Raw genomic sequence first — 18,443 nt, forward strand, 5'->3', positions numbered from 1 at the left:
CTAATTTTAATGCAAAAACTTTCACACCAAAACATATTATATATATTATTATTCAACAACGAACGAGAAACGTGTATTATTTACATTGTCTCTAAAATAGAAACCTATTAATAATAATTTCTATTAATAAAATAAATTATATATATATATATATATATATACAGATAAAATAAATCTTTAAACTAGATGAGAAGTTGCATCACGGAAACAAAATAGTTTCCATATTGAATATTGAGCTTATGATTCTACGAATCTCTCTTTGATTAATCTGCTGCTTGATTCAAGAGTTATCTTCGTTCTCCTGCGCGTTGTTTGTACCGTTGTCGTGATTTTTGTACGCTGAGAAGAACGCCAAGGCCTTCATTAGCTGATAGCTCTTGCTAATGGGTATATTGCTGTCGTATAAACTCTTTGAAGCTTTACAATCTACGTAAAACCACCAGTTGCATTTCAGAATCGTTTGATCAAACAATGTCGATTCGGGGCATAGAAAACTCTTCATGATTAGGCCATCGTCCGTCAAGGCGCAAACATGAAACACCTAATTACAGAAAAATTGAGGTCAAGAATTCTTAATTATAATAAAAATTAAAAATTTTAATCATAATTTTTTTATATTTGTAAGCTATTTATATATTTAATTATTAAATTTGTTGTCATTAATAACCTAGTATAATATATAAAATAATCATAAAATTGTAAAATTTATTAAATAAATATTTTATATAAAAATATTTTTCTAAGATAAAATAATTTTAAAAATCTTACCATACATCCTAGATCTTCATCGGCATAAAGACCCGGGAAATGTTTCTGATCTCCGCAATAGAAACTTGTGTCTGGTAAATCGACACGACTTGCGAAATTATCATCAAAGTTCTTATCATATCCAACAGGATAATATTCCCGTGGCGCATTCATTACTTTAGTAGCTCCAGAATTATATTTACTGTACATAAAAGAAAGTTAGGTTTTTTTATTTCAGTAGCTATACATGTAGATTTCTACTTTTTTCTTTTTCATAATATAGATTTTTAGTAAAATATTATATATTTATATTAAATAAAATATTGCAAACAAAATGTGTTCAATTTTCTATGAAAATAAATGTCTTTTTAAATTATTTAAATATTTATTTAAAAGATTAGCTAAATATCCAAAATTGGAAATTTAATTGAAGGCGATTTACTTTTCAAGAAATGTGAAATAAATGAAATAAATGTGAAATAATTGTATTCTTTAAATTAGATAAATATTTTCTTGACTAGTTAAATGCAAAAAGTTTAAATATTAATTAAAGGCAATTTACTTTTTAAAAGGTGCTAATGTCGTTGTTGTGGTTGTACTGGTACTTGTTGTAGGTCCTTGTTGCTTTTTGAGAAGCTGTTGTTGTCTCAAAAGAATTGCTGCTTCTAAAGCTTCTAGGGTAATATTACTTGCTTCTGCGAGGGTTTTTAAGGAAGATTCCATTCCTTGAATAGGAGCTAAGGAAGGTAAATTATTGGGCAAAGATTGTCGCTTTTCGTTTTGTTGAAGAGGCAATGATTGACTAGCGTCAGTTGCAGAAATAGGATGAAGAGAAAGGAGAGTCATTTCGTTAACTGAAGCAGCCATCTCGTCACTCGGCAAAGGTAGCTGTATAAAAATAATCATAACTCTTAAATTCATGTAATTTATTTTTGCAAAATTATATTTTATAACATTTTATCGCGCTATATAGATAAGAACTAAAATTCAAAAAATTAATATAAAATTTGATTTATAAAATATTGTATATCAATATAATAATTATCACGATAGCTACAGCGATAATAATAAAAATAAAAATTTTAAACAATATAATGTAATATATTTATGTCGGGATTTTAAATTATTATTATTATTGTTATATGTGAATAATATTACCTGAGTGAAATCATCTTTCGATACTTCATTGTCGGAATCCTGCAAGGTGCCACTGTTACTGATTCTATTTGTGAGTTTCGCTGATGATTGCGGCATCGCAATAAAAGGTGGCAAACCAGCGTTTGATGTAACCAAATTAGATATTGTCTTTGATGATTGTGACGATGGAAGAACCTCAGCCTCAACCATACTGTTCGATGGGATTGCGGCGATGATATTAGGTAATTTCGGCACCGTTCCTGCCACCGCTATCATTTGTGGCTAGATAAAATACAGAAAATAAATTATAAAGACAAATATAAAATGTCATACATTGTCACTAGTAAGATTTAATAAAAATTAATATTTTTTGTCAATACTCATTCATTAGAATAATAATCGGAGCCATAGAAATGTTTTTATGCAAATGAAATTTAAATGGCAACACATCTGATATTGAAATAAAAACAATGTTAAATAAATTAAAATTAATACAAGAATAGATCACCACAACTACTTGGTCCTTCTTGTTTTCCATAGCCATAATCTGCTGTCGCTGCATGAGCATTTGCTGCTGCTGCTGTTGTTTCTGCTGTTGCTGCATCTTTTGAATTTGTTGCTGCCTCATAGCCTCTTGCTGCTGCAGACGTTGCTGTTTCAATATCTGTATTGCTAACGCCTCCTGTTGTAGTCTCTGTTGCTGCTTGAGCTTGTTTTCCTGATGAATTCGTTGATGATGTTGGCGTAGTGCTTCTTGTTGCATAACCGACATCACTGGAGCCGTTTTAAGAGCGGTAGCGTTCACCACCAATTTCTGACGTTCGGGTTGCTGAGTCATTGGTCGAACCATTCCAATCGGCAAAGGCTTAAAAGGCGGCACTACTTGGCGAGTATTTACTGAACTTACACGCGTGTCATCGCGATTGTTTGCCTGTAAAAATAATAAACTTGTATTTAAAAAGAAATAATACATTTTAATGTAATTTCTCAAGTTTAACTTCTAAATATTCATTCTATTAATGAAGAACGCATCCATGAACTGTATTAGTAAAAAGTTGTTTATTCACGCGTTGTCTGAGGAAATGTTAATAAAACAACACAGCGCCTCGAGTAAACATCTATGTACATACGTGAATGCTGCCGAGCGACATTCACGCACCAGTTGCGACAAGGCCGATATCATAGTTCATGTAATCCATATTTACTTATAATAAAATAGAAAAAGCGATCCATCTTATTCCATCCGCGACCTACATATTCTTTTCGAGGTGAACAAAGCACATATTTCACAATTGCATCAATAATTTCCTTCTCGCTAAAGAAACATAATCAACAAAGGTAAATAATTATCAATTAATAAATATCGTATTCATATATAAATAATCATAATTTTGAGATATAAATAACGGAAATATAGGTTAATTTGTTGCAAAATTTTAATTAAAAATAACTGTAAAAGAAACTTTTAATTAGATGACTAAAATTTTGCGATTTTAAAATTAATTATTTTTTTAAACAAAACGTTAGTTGCAAAATAATAATGTAGTAACATATTAAATGTTTCCTTGGATAAAGCGCCAACGAAATGAAAAGTTCGTAATGGTATCGTAGAATATAATCCTATAATTATTATTGATCGTGTGTTATATATATATATATATATATATATATATATATATATATATATATATATATATATCGAGAAGCGAGATCAAGACGAGAGGAGAGGTTGCATCGAGGACAGATGCAATTATATTGTATGTCGTGGAATGGTCAAAGCGGACTTTCAGAGGAGATATCGCCTCTATGAATAACGAGTGAACGCTTTCGCGCTGATCCCCTTCTATATTGGACTTTCCATGAGCCGATTTATGCGAGACTATCGTTAACGTCGTTACATCTATCGTTGAACACAGGATGTTCAGCCCGAAAGTATCGCGAAAGTGAACGTGTTAAGATCAGCGTAGAAACAGAAATGCCTTCGGCAGGAAGGAAAGTAGAAAATATAACAAATAAACACAAAAATAGACAACAAGCGAAAGTAAAATTGTTATTCTACATATTCAATTCACAGATCGATTCTTTATTATTTGTATGTAAATATAAATGAAATCATATATGTATATATTTTTTATACATATAATTTTTGTACACATATAATAATATATATTTCTTTTTTTATTTTAGATTAAAAATTATATTAAGTACAAACATATACTAAATTGTCAAACATATGCAATACGTAACATAGTATATTAAATTGTCTTGGACTTTTTTACTTACCGCATTCAAAGGATTAAGTGCTATTCCGTTAACTCTATTCGATTGCACATTTCTTCTTTTTGCACTTTCCAAATTGGAGAGCGATTGGCTAAAGCCTAGCTCGTCTCCAATGGAAAATCCTGTAACCATTAAGGTTAAATTAATATGATTTAATTGTAAGTGTTATGTACAAACCGGAGGATTTAATTTTTATTAATACTATGCAAAAGTACACAGATTTAATTTTATTTACAAAAAGGAGAAGACAATACTTTTGTAGAAAGCTTTCTATAAGTGTGTTAAGAAAATAGAGGCACGTAAAGCGTAAATACGCATGAAGAATCAGTCAGCAATGTAGAAATTATTGTTTTTTACAAGAGCCATTTCCAATGCACCAACTTCGTTTTCTCCATTTCTTTTATTATTTCATTATTGCAGTTATATTTTGTATAGTTTGTGCATAATTTAGGCAGAGTTTTTTATACACTTTTCTACAATAATTTATCTCTATCGGATTAAAATTTATATTAAAACTATAGATCTTCGAGAAATCTGTTTGTTATATTATATCTCTATTTACGCCAATACAGTTTACGTTAGTTAATATATATTATATATATATAAAATTGCTCAAATGCAACACTAGCAAATTGACGAGTAGATATTATGCAAAAAGGGCGTTGCATCATTTTAACGCCTAGTAGCTCATTTTTACACTGTCGACATTTGATCCTTAGTCACATACATTAAATGCAAATGGTGTCCTCGTCGAAAAGGTTCTTTCTTTTGCGCGGATATTTAGTTCACAAGTGTGCCAGGTCAAAGGAATGAATAAATCATCATCGGCTTGTCGTTGCGCCTTTAAAGACGTGAAATTGCGACTTTGGTCGAAGGGCAGCATCCAATGCATTCAAGTTGCAATCATGGGTTAAGCCATTACGTATTATACCTACGAGGACGATCTCTACACTTATTTTGCAATAATCTTGTCGCAATTTTTTCACTATCAACGCAGTTATCTTTCGTACAAGTCTTATTTGCAATTAACATCAAAATTAAATCAATTACAGTAGTGTGTGAGTAATGAGAGGTTGAATCATAAGAAACAGATATCTTTGAAACTGAACGATACGAAAATGATAATGTAAGACGGCAGGTTTCAACATTTGTGATAATTACGAAAAATAGGAAAGCATGAATAAAAGATTGATTGATTGTTCGATTTGATAGTTTGACTTGCTGTCAAGTTATGATATCGCAATTATTGCATCTTGTAAACGTACTTATCTCCTCGACCGAAAGAAATCTTATGTAATAATTGCACGCAATTGAATACATTTTCCGGCAGTGATATGATAGACGCATCTATCAGCGCGCACGCAAATAATACACAGGTGCGTGATAATTTTGACGTAATGTACAAATCGCCTTATTTCCCAATCGTTCGGAGAAAAGATACACGCAATAAATATTTATAGACATTGGTCAAAGAAATATCATTCTTAAATTGCGGACAAAATAAAATTGTTAAAGCCGGTCACGCATAATTTAGAAATCACTATGAACATTTGCATAAATAATACACGAAGAATATTTCACAATCTGTGAAAGATGAGTATATCTGGTTGAATAAAGTTAACATATAAACGTTCGTTTAGCTCCGAAGTGATAAGAATCTTAAGTTGTTCTTGGAGTTTTTCATTGCAAACAGACCCTTCGAATGTACATAGAACATTCAGCATAACAATCGGTTACAATCTCTTTATAGTAAATTGACTAAGCGGTATATAAAAAGATTGAATGCATTTCTTAAAAAAAGTAAGCATCAAAAGGAATGTGTCAAGGTAAAAAGCATCTCAACTAGAGATATATAGTGACATTAATTTATTTCGGTATTTCCAAAATAAAAATAAATCTTGATAGACTTGACTGCATACATTATAAATTACGTAATACTTTAAGCTAAAATTAATTTATGCGTACACATAATTTTAATTTTAAATACACGCGTATACATAATTTTAATTAAAACTTCTAAGACGCTTTATTTATTATTTATTGTATAATCTACAAATGTACCTAATAATTAAAAGATCGCATAATCGAATTTCGTTAAGTTTAATTTTTTCAAAGTTAAATGTACTTGGAAAGAGTTCTTTGACTTTATTGACGCAAACTTTAGATGTAGATACACAAGATTTGATTAACAGAATAATTATATTTTCTCAAGGTTGTCCGTTTACTCTACGATCTCTAATGAAAAATTAATCGACCGAATCAGATCCGAGAACCAGTGCATTAGCAAATGCGATCGTTAAACTCGATAATGATCGCGGTCGTTCCCATAATTCAACTCACCCAGGCCGACGTAACCCTTTACGCCTCCGAGATTTCTGACACGGAAGAGACCGGACTTTTTGAAAGCGCAGTTTAGCACAAAACCAAAGTCAGACTGGAAAACACATGTGCCTAGCGCCTCTCGCCATGTACATCCTGTAAGCAAAACCGGAAGAAACAAAGCCATGGATCATTTTTCTGATCCATCGAATTCGAAATCGACGATTCGGATGATTCGTTTTGCTCGCTTCTTTTGCCGTGATGAACACATTTTTGAAAAATAAATTGTCTCTCAAGCTGTACATTACATTAATAAATATTACAAGTTCCGTCAAATTCTAACTTATGTGCATTTCTTATTATAAAACTTTAATTTTAATCTGCGATTCTTGTTGTTAGGTATGTATAAATTAGGTTAAAGATTAATTCTGTGCTATAGATTCTTCATCGTCTGTTATAACGTTTTAAAAAAAAAAGTATTCACATAGTCTAATAATAAAAAAATAAGACAAAAAATTAATATTAATATAATAATATAATTAATATAATATAATTAATTTTAATATTAAAATTCTAATTCTTGATTGTATGTGTAATACAAATTTTTAATTTGTAATTTTTATTATAATTTTTTTTAGACATGTGTTATATTGTGTATAAAAAATTTCTAAATTTTGTTAATAGATCGATGTAAATATTAAGAAAATTTTGAAAATATTATAATATATTATTTATGAAATAGATTGCCAATTTTTAAATATATTTGTTTTATCAGGCAATTATTGATATATTTATTAATTAATTATTAAATTATTAATAATGTAAGAATATTTTAATTGTGTAGTATAAATTAAAGTTTAATTCTATGAATATTTACTTTCTAATTTTCTTTCTCAATTATTTTGAAGATGAATAGTCTTATCGCTATAACTCTCATAAAAAAAAAATAGTGATTTATGTTTATGAGTTTTCTCTCTTCTCTTCTTTAGTTTCATGAAATGTCATGGGACAATAAGTAATTATAAGTAAAACACCGTTAAATTGCCCATCAAATCAATTTCTATTTTATAACAATATTTTTCTATTTTTATTGACGTCATTATATTTCCTTTTATTAATGAAACTTTTAATGGTAATTTGTATCATGAATCAGAAACTGTAACTATCTTCTTATTTCTTATCAATTAACGCCCATTTCCAATTATGTAATTATAGAAATTATACGTACAACAACGTGCTGATTATGTTATCATTTAATCGTTCAATTATAAAAAGAATCCACGCATTAAAGAATAAATACGTTTTACAAAAAAAATTGAGTCTTTTCTTTGTAGGATAAGTACACCAAACTTCGTGAAAGATACTTCCGGAATTTGTTCAAGGAATATTTGCCGGATCAGAGGTGTGCCGTTGGGCCATAGCCTAGTGACCCACTTGGAACCTGACTAAATGTCTTGACGTTGACCGAGCATGATGTATTATATGGTTTTCGTATAAAGCTTTCTTGCAAAAATTAAAATTATGAGGATTTTACTCAAATCTGACTCTTAATCATATACATCATATATATTAACTTATTATATATATATATATATATATATATATATATATATAATATATTAATATATATTATATTATAATATAATAATAACTCTCAAACATTATTTTTTATAAATTGTCTTTAATTTCAAATCATTTCAATATCAACACTGTTGGATTTTATAACTATTTAGTTATAAAAAAAATGTGTTATAAAAGAAATAATCAACTTGAATCGTGTTGAATCGTAAATCATATTTATACCGTTGCTAGAGAAAACCGGCGGATAAAATCTTTTTTTCTCAATTAGAAGCAGCCGGATGAAAATCAATAAAATTTTATTGATTAAAAGATATGATATAGACGATGTACAATGGCGGGCACATAATACGAGATAAATGATTGCAACGGGACAGATTATTAATACCGCTGTCTGTTGATAAAGTCTGTCATGAGCACAGTGACTAAGGGAAGCCGGAATAATATTGCGGTACTGTTCCTGCATCGGATTTATTATACAATCGTATTGCACTGTGACGCACGAAAGTTGGCGAAACGACTGGCGTTTCGTAATGTGAGAAATTATCTCAGAATAGAAATTTTACCGTTCTAGTCCGATAAACGGATATAAACCCCCTTTTTTTTTTAGAACGTTACTAGTAATGACACATCGCGTGCATGTCATTCATGATAGTGAAAAGCAAAAGCAAAAGAAACACAGTGAAATTTCACTGTGATCCGTAACAAATTATACTGCTATTATATCTTGATTTTACTTAGATAAAACTTGGTTAAATGCACACACAAATTTATTAATTTATATAAAAATAAAATATGTTCATACACGTTAACAATACATTTACAATGTTAACAATACATTTACAATGTTAACAATACATTTACGCTTAAAAGAATATCAACAAGAGAAATTATTTATATATTGAAGTGTACGATTAATATTTTTGCATTATTGTTCGTCAAAGAAATTTATTTTTCAACATGTTAACCGAGATCATTTATTGCAATATGATGACATTTGGCGATGCAGATGTCGCACACACTTTCACTGTTTCACTCTTGTGGGATGCCTGATGTAACCGAATCACGATCATATATCAATTCTCAAGAGTTATATGAGGTCCTACGAACGATGGCGAAATTCACTTTTCTTCGCTTAATCGAGATTCCCATCGTCGAACGACATAACAATAGTCGTAGACGAGCGAGCGAGTGTAATACTTTCTTAAGGCTGGCCTTCACCTTGACTGCCGGCGACTTCAATAATATTACTTTATTATCTTGACTCTATCATCAAACTGTGATCACAGAGAGAAAGAGAGAAAATCGATACGATCAACGTTTAGAAACTAACGCCAATCTCACCCTCTCGCAAATATTATCAGCTGTTGATGATAAATAGCCAATGATCCGCTAAGCTGTATGTAATGATTTGTCGATTGTGATTATTAATTAAGATAAAATTGTTTGATAAAATAACGTATTTCAAAAATTTCCAGAGTATATCCTTTATTCTTTATTATTACATCTTTTAATTATTCCTAATGAGAAATATGAACAATATAATTTCTAATCTAAAATAAATTAGTAGAGATTGTTAAATAAAAATTGTTGGATATAAAATATCTAATAAAAATTTTTTTATATCAAATTTGAGATAGTAGAACGATGATTATAAAGAGAAATTTATTTTGCTCAAGTTATAAATTTTATTTAATTGGACTAACGTTCAATCCGACAAGAACAGCATTGTTGGATGCAACTAAATAGAAAGTATGCGCACAGATGACATTTAGACACGTTGGCCTGATTCCCTAAATACGAGTCTCGGTAAAAGGATTATCGACAGAAACAACCGGTCTTTCTTCGCAAAAGCCCAATTTTTGACAGGTCACGTTGTCATTTCAAAGCCATTTATAACGGTACATTCACCGAATTTTCTGTTGCCGTTTTAATCGTGCGTGTTGTTTTGTAAATTTGAATAAATAGGTCAGATAAACAATTATTATTTATAAGTAAAAATATGTGGCAAAATATGTATAACAATTTCTTGATACCTTAAAATAAATAATATCCTATATTTTCGAAGTCAAATGTATAATTCGCGCTTCCCAAAAGTGTTTAATAAAGTCAAATAAAGAAAATTGTTGCAAACAAATCTGAGAGATTTTCTAGATTTTTTTATCAGCGAAGCTACAATCTAGAAAAATATAGCGACTGGTTAATTCGGTAGTCAATATAAGAATGATTAACCTCAATTCAACGTTTCACTTTAATACAAAATTCTGAGCATAAAGAACTTGTATAATTATTTTTCAATTTATGACATTATAGACGTAAGTACAGAAGCAGCATTTCCGATAATCACAGAGAAAACTTTCGTTTCCATTTTTTTAATAATTATATTACGTATCTAACCGTTGACATATTAAATTTATGTTTCTCCAAACAAAAAGACACTTACATGCTAATCTTTTTCATAGAAACTTCAACCAATACGTACATCTCTTTTTCTTCTTTTTTTTACTTTTTTGTAGAAGTAATACGCAATTTAGTGGAAGAATTGAAGATTGAAAGTGAATCGAAGGAAGCCAACGTCAATCCCTTTCTCCTAAATCACTACTAATCACAATCATTTAGCGATCAAAATGTTGAACTTTCGTCGCGCAACGCTTTGCTCTATTTTTCCCACTCTATATTTCGCGGTGCGTGCACCCAATCTTTTCGCACTTTCTATTCTGCATCACTGAGCAGATCAATGGCAATACTTTTCTCAATGTAGTAATTTTTAGCCATGCGTTATGTATATTGTTATGTCGCATGCAACGTGTCACGTAAGAAATATTGTTGTATGAGATTGTTTCAAAACGTTCGTAATTTTGTGATACTGTCAAGAAATCGAATAACATAATATTTAAAAATTTTTTAATAAGTAGGAAATTAATTATCAAAATTAATAAAATTAATTAATTAAATTTTTTTAATACTGTTAAAAAGTTATACGCAAAATAATTATGTGTATTTGTGTAACAATTGTAAATATGTAGAAATAAAAAAATTCCGCACAATAATAATATAACAAAAATTTCGTGAATTTTCTTAAATCACAAATTTTATCTTCTATTTATATAATGATCTAAATGATTCTTAAATGTTTTTATCGATAATAAAATTAGTAATAAAAAAGTTTGTAAATTACAATGTATTGTTATTTCACTGAATAAAGAGATTTCACTACAAAATAAACTTTATATTTTCAAGGTACTATTCAGTTTTTTGAAATGCATACACAACAGATTGGTTAACATGGTGAGAACCATGGCTAATCATACAATTTCATCATTTCTATTTACACATTATGTACACATGTTAGATATATGCTATGTACACCAACTAGATTCAATAATTTCTTTTCTGTTCTAACGCGCATATAAATGAATAAATTTACAATATTACAATATCTTTAGTTAAAAATATTTCATTATGTCACTAAATCACGTAACACTACTTTATTTTATATTGTATTTTGTACAATTTATTGTTATGGAATTATTATTTACAAATATTTTAATTAAAGATTCATTACAAGAAAGAAAATTTATTATTATTTATATGAAAAACCATTTATTTTTCTATACACAAATTCTACTCACAATATAGAGAAATATATTTTGATTATATGCCGAACTTCTTTTCAAAAATATTTCTAAATTCTTTGAATAAAAATAAATTAAAATCTTTATGCTATTTCGATCTGGCGTGATATGATGAATGTGATGAATGTGATGCATCAAGTGCAACGTACTAGTATCGACCTGCAAGAAGGCTGATTACTTTTCACGATGCGTAACCATCGCAGTCACGCGCAGATCACTGCAAAACAGTGGCGTGAAATTGCGGAAAATCATATTTTTGCACAATTCACATATGTAACTACGAACGCGAATTTTCCGTGAGGTACATAATGCAACGTTGTTTTCAAAGACACGTATATACAGATGCGTTTCATCAGAGTGAGAAATTTCGTCGCTAAAGAGGAGCAAGACTATTAGTATAGTAAAGAAAAAATACGCTGATTAATTGTTTGATTTACTAACATAACAGTGTGAAAAGTGCAGTCAAGTTAGAAATAATATACAGACGTCAGAGTCGATAGCACAGAATAAAATTATGCGGTTTTCATACAAGGCGCAATAAAAATGAGAAAAATCCCAACAACCTGAAATCATTCAAGTAAAAACTAATAAGTTTTTACGATCGGTTTTCAAATTCAAATTTTACTGCGAATCAATATTGTATTTTACAGAATATGAGTAAGAAGAATTTTAAAGACAAACTGCATAAAAATTGAAATATTTATTTTAACAAATTTTTAGATATTGTATGTATTAAATGCATGAATTAAATCTGTAGTAATATTAACAAATAATTAATGCTTTACTTTAATATTATAAAAACGTTTTTTAACAACTTACATTTTTAGGCACTTTACTTATTCATTATATAAAATGTAATTAAATTTTTTTATAATAACTAAGAAATTAATTAATATCATAACATAAAAAATGTCATTAAAATATAATCACGTACAGAAAAATTTGGAAACCGATGTTTATAAATATAATAAGAAATATATAATAAAAATTTGTATGTATCAAACAGTATATTTATTGTTTTATTATGGCATAACATTAATCATCACGTTGCAGAATTGACGGTATAGATGTGCTTTCTAAGTTTAATGTTTATTTGACATATTCATATAAATTTTTTTAATTAATTATTAACGCACAATTGCTCAATGATTATAAACATGATTAAATTAAAAACAATGTATTATTATTAATAAGAATGATGTATGTGTTTGAACATCGACCACTGTCAGTTCTGCATTTTATGTGGTAGAAAGCGTATTTAAATAATCTTCTATAAAACGTTGATGACCACAAAAAATTAAATTAAAAATTTTAAATTAATCTAAAATTTAATAATTAAATTATTAATGTGATTTAAATACTTTAATGCTAAAATAAAGGAATAATCGTCGAAGTGTTGTTCAAAAATTTTCTAAAATAGTACTGTATAATTAATAATTAAATGGAATTTTATAAAAATATGTATTTTTTTCTTATACTTATTTTTTTAATAAAAAACAAATATGCAGTATATATTGAATAAAAAACGAGTAGTATATATTTTACAAAATAGTAAAAGAGAAACTAAATCATTAGCCATATCACTAAAAAATGTCGAACTACTTACCAACAACCACGAAGAGGAATAATGTAGTGGCAATCTTCATTCTCGTTGATCCAGTTTTGATTATCACTATCGTAAAAAATTGCAAAGAGTTATCGATCCTCGCAAAACGATCCTTAGAATCGTTAGGAAACGACAGATAAAATATAACAAACGCAATGAAGCGCAAGGATTTCGCGAAAAGAACTTGTCTGATAAAGTCCCTGTTCTAAACGATCGACGCTCGCTGATGAAAAACGTGCAGCAAGCTACTCGTTCCCGCGAATACTAATAGTACATGGACATGCTCGATAAAGGCGAGCACGCGGGGCACTTTCAGACTTCATCTGGCTTCCAGGTCCGACCACTCTCGGGGCCTTACATTTCTCCCCTTCCCTCCTTTTACCTTTTGAATGAATTGAAACTTACGTCAATACATACATTTTCTGATCTCGATGTATACCTTTTTAATTATTTGTAACAATAAAACATATATATAATTAATTACTCCATACATATTATAAATTAAAAATATTATTTCAATATTTATTTTTTATTAGAGATACTTTTTATTTTTTAATATAATATTAAAATGAATATGAACATTATTAAATAGCAACTTTTTTAGGAAAAATTGTTTAACATTTAAACATGATTATAAATATATCTAACTTTATTATAAGATACTAAAAGATGAAAATTTAATACACTGTTTCACATTTTATGATTTATCTTCCTTTTGTATTTAATTTTATATTTAACCCGGTGCCCCGCGGCAGGTGCCATTTAACCCCATTTATTGTTTTACTTTAAACTAAAAGGATATTTTCCTTCAAACCTTCCTTCAAATCAAATTTAAAGTTTGTGTATTAAAATTAATGAAATACAAAATTAAACGATCAAATTCTAAATGTTAAAGGGGACTTACCGTAAAGCAAGACAGCCCTGTATGCCCCACCAAGTTTCAGGCCCTGGAACGGGCCGCTCACGGAACAAGTCCGATGCAAGGCTGCGAGTTAATCTTGGCAAGGTGCCGGTGACCCACTCGGACGAAACGATAACGGGACTGACATGCGTCCATTCAAAGACGAAGACTAAATCAATCTGGTTGGATATTTGTTCGAAATAAAAAACTTGGAAAGTTTATTGCTTCCGAAAATTAATCTAAATGTTACTTAATAAAAAAGAAAATAAGAGAAAAAGAGAGAGAGGGAGAGAGAGGGGGGGGAGGAGAGAGTTCTATCCATAAATTTTAAATTTATTATATTAGTATCTTTTAAATACATTCTAACATAAAGTAAATTTATTTTGTTTTATATAACTTGCCATACAAAACTTTTTAGTAATATATTATCATCATAATATATATTATAATATTATTATTTTATCTATTTAGGATATAAGTTATAAGATTGCATTCGAGAGGAACTTTGAGAAGATTCAAATGTACTAACTTAAGAAAAAAAAAATAGAAAAAAATAAATATAAAAAAATGATATTACAAAAATCAAGCCGGGGATTATATATGTTGGATCTTATCTTGAAATGTCTGTTCGTAAATCTCAGAAGTCAAAAATCAAATCCCGTACGGTATAGATCCCTGTACGATGATACAATAGACTCTTGCATTGATTTTCTTGTGAAGTTGCACTATACATATGGTGGAGAAGAAATAAAAAGAAGTTTGATGAAAAGATTGGACGCATCGTTCGTGGCCAGTGCATCGGCAGTCGCGTTCAGAACGAGAGAGAGGCATGTTTCGTTGGGTACAGCGTGCACTTTCTTCCAACCGTTTCGATTCTAGAAGCTACCAGCGTATAATGCACTTGACCATGCCAAGAATGGGTCAAGGTTTAACGATTGAGCTTTACTATTTTATGGAGCATCAAATTACATTTGTTGAAACAGAGATTATTTCAACGATTATTTCCATTATACTTCCATTGTACTTCAGTAATATCACTTTCTATTAAATCACGCTGTTATAAAAATATTCTATAAAGATTTCTTGACATTTTATAAAAATAATTTAACAATTTATTATTTATTATTTATCATAAAGATATAATTTAAAAACATTTCAAGATTCTTGCTCCTCTTTGCGGTATATCAGGCAATAATTCAACCAGTCGGTTAAAAGTTGTGTGTTTGATAATCTGTTACATTCATTCGTAAATCGAATTCTCCAATTTCTCACTCAAATCTTTTATTTGTTTATTCTTTCTGATCTCTGTTTCATTTTTTATATATTCCCTTAAGATTTCATTACTCGGAGCGTTTTTACTATAGAGCGTTTTATTCAAAACTCAAGAGTCGTTAACTGACTGGGTAAAGATGGGGAATTTTTCCATGTCTTCATGTCATCATAAATTGTTGCCATGAAATCTGCAACGTTATCATTTCTATTTTCTTTCATGTTAAATAGTTTAGTGTAATATTCAAACTGCCGTTCCATTTGCTTTTTTTTCCTTCGACTCTGTGATCCAATTAATCATAAACATTATTTTGTCAATAATCGAGATTCAATTTGTTTTGAATGTAGTTTAGAGGATCAAAATTATCGTAAAATTAATGAATGCTGCCAATGATGTTGCTTTTCGCGATATTATTTCATCTTCAATATCACGATACTCGTAATAATTTTTCTTTAATTTTATTTACATATGTAATAATAGTTTATATTTTCTAGAGAGAGAATGAACTATAAACAGTTTCCCTGGCTGAATTTTTATCTTCCATGCCAAAACTAGAATTTTCAAGTCTACTCCTCTATTTCTAAGTTCACATTGTTAACACGAAAATAAACGCATTGTAATTCATATCATAAACCTCCTGATTAAATTTACGATTTCAAGCGCAACGATTATATCAAATGATTTTTTTATCTCAAATATTATCGTAATATATAAAATAACAAAATTAGACTATATTAGATTATATATTGCATATATTATTGGCTAAAAGAAATATCTCTATTCTTCTTTAGATTAATTGCCTTCTTTAGATTAATTTGCCTTTATTAATTCTTTTTTATATAATAATTAAATTAAAAGTATCTTCTATATTTATAATTATTGTTAGTATTTCGAATATCTATTTGCACTAAGTAAGGCTAGAAAAACCTTAAGAAAGTTGAATCTCCAACCATTAAATTTTACTAGAAAATTTTCACACGACTGTACACAGAAATACAATAATATAATATATAAGTAAATGTGTATGCGAAAATGTAACTTTCTTTTTATCTTTAACTAACTATATTTTCGTTCTTTAAAAAGAGATTTTCTTCTTTTTGTCGAGCAGGCCCATTTTTAAGTGTGCGTTGCCAACATCTTACAATCGTCAACTTTATAAATTTTGAATCTTGAAAAACACATTCTCCAGACATTATATTTTCAAAAATATAAAAATATCAATATTATTTAACTTTTAAAACTTTCTTACCGATTATCAAAATATATTGAATATAAAATTGTAAAAATTGTCAAATTTACAATTTCCACACAAAGTTTTGTATACTGTAAGAGGAGGCTCTGCCTCCTCTTTATAAATTAGTTAAAATTATCGTTAAATAATTTCGTTTAATGATTTGCTTGTTCAATTGTTGCGTCAATAATAAATGTTAATATTTAATTAATAATTTAATTTTGATTGTTACATCGATAAAAAAACAAATATTTTATCGGATCATAAAGTTGTATGCATGATTGGAGTGATTGTTATGCAAGAATGACACTGACCGCTACATTATTTAAATTAATTTCCTCGTTAGCTTGGGTATCGATTATTGTATGTTTATCACTCACCATGTAAAGACGGATATTTATTTTAAGCGCATCCTGACTCGCAAGAATATAGATGAATTGCTCTTTAAAATTAAAACGTGTCGTGACAAATTATCAATAATTGTATTAAAAAAAAATGAAATTATAATAAAAATGAAATTATAAGAAAATAAAGTTATAATATCTCTGAAAGAATATTATAATTGAGTTTAATGATGCTTATATTTTTATCCTTATAATCTTTCCATTTGTATGAGTAGCTTTATTTATTATTTTTTGTAAAATTTAACAATTATATATTATTGTTTTGCAAAGTACAAGGAATTTACAGACAACAATACTATCTACATTCTAAAGAATGATAAGAACATGTCTATTCCATCCCAATCTAATATTTAAGTCTGAAGATTTACTGTCAATAAACATAATTATTTTTCATAAATTATACATCTACCATTATTGTAAGAAGTACAGAAATTATTTTTATAACATAACGTTTATAATTTTTCTTAATTAACATATTAAGGACAAAAATGTGATTTCTAATGAATAAATAAAGTATCATCTTAAGTAAAGCTATTTATGCTAAAAATCAGTCTTATGTACTCTCCTCCTTTACCTTATGACGACAATGACGATAATGATGACGTAAATGTTTTTTAAAATTTAAATATTTGGACGAAACATTGCTTTGTACATTTTGTAAAACATAAAAAAGAAACTGAAAACATTTTTCTGATGTAACTTAAATTTTAACTATCGATTAAAACTAGTTAGAATTCAAACGATTCAGATGTTATTAAAATAATAAAATATGAATTTTGCTTATCTCGATGGCTCACGTTTATAGAATCAGTGGCATTCTTGCTGCCATAGGCAAATTTTGCTGTGCATGAACTTAGTGCAAGAGACTATTAGATAGACTACTATCTCTTAATTTAATTATTTTTTAAATTAAATCAAGATAATACTAATATAATTGATCTCACGATGACACGCATCGTTTACTTTTTAATATTTTAAATGTACTATAATTATTATACAACGATGCAACTACCTCGTAATTTTCACGTATTTATTTGTCAATATACTTGGCAAGCATTTTGCTAAAGAATTCTTCGATTTACATTCGTAAACTGAATCAATTTCTGTCTGGCAATAGAAAGTAGATAAATTTTCTTCTTTGCCATAGTCTTTGGATTACATCCAAATTTTAAAAAGATCTGTACAACTTTCTTAACAATTTTTTGATTTTCATTATGTATTGCATCCTTGAAGGGACAGGGTGTTAATGTATTATTGTTCTCGTGCTTGAAATTATTTATTGAGTGTGTCGTCTTGTATACAAAAAGCATATATAACATGCATTATTCATAATCA

General features: G+C 28.6%; 1 protein-coding gene across 2 annotated transcripts; it reads right to left on the reverse strand.

Moving 5' to 3' along the window:
* Window positions 1–32: 32 nt before the first annotated feature.
* On the reverse strand, window positions 33–13,647 carry mtg (mind the gap). 2 transcript variants are annotated; one of them, XM_011636664.3, is made up of 8 exons: window positions 13,303–13,647; window positions 6,505–6,639; window positions 4,168–4,286; window positions 2,393–2,815; window positions 1,906–2,166; window positions 1,310–1,635; window positions 769–949; window positions 33–541 (listed from the first exon to the last, which is right to left on the reverse strand). In XM_011636664.3, the coding sequence occupies exons 1-8, from the start codon at window positions 13,340–13,342 to the stop codon at window positions 281–283; spliced, it is 1,746 nt and encodes a 581-aa protein (XP_011634966.2). In that variant the 5' UTR covers window positions 13,343–13,647; the 3' UTR covers window positions 33–280. The 2 variants fall into 2 exon arrangements, with proteins under 2 accessions (XP_011634966.2, XP_011634967.2); XM_011636665.3 differs by lacking the exon at window positions 6,505–6,639 and having other exon boundaries at window positions 13,303–13,645.
* Window positions 13,648–18,443: the final 4,796 nt, after the last annotated feature.

This window comes from Pogonomyrmex barbatus, unplaced genomic scaffold (genome assembly GCF_055798465.1).
Source record: "Pogonomyrmex barbatus isolate J1 unplaced genomic scaffold, ASM5579846v1 scaffold16, whole genome shotgun sequence".
Taxonomy (NCBI): domain Eukaryota; kingdom Metazoa; phylum Arthropoda; class Insecta; order Hymenoptera; family Formicidae; genus Pogonomyrmex; species Pogonomyrmex barbatus.

Excerpts from the sequence above, each read along its gene's own strand:
- mtg (XM_011636664.3), bottom strand. The coding sequence starts at position 13,342 with ATGAAGATTGCCACTACATTATTCCTCTTCGTGGTTGTTG. Across the intron at positions 4,287-6,504 it reads AAAGGGTTACGTCGGCCTGG|GATTTTCCATTGGAGACGAG; the intron begins GTGAGTTGAATT and ends TAATGGTTACAG. Across the intron at positions 542-768 it reads ATGAAGATCTAGGATGTATG|GTGTTTCATGTTTGCGCCTT; the intron begins GTAAGATTTTTA and ends TTCTGTAATTAG.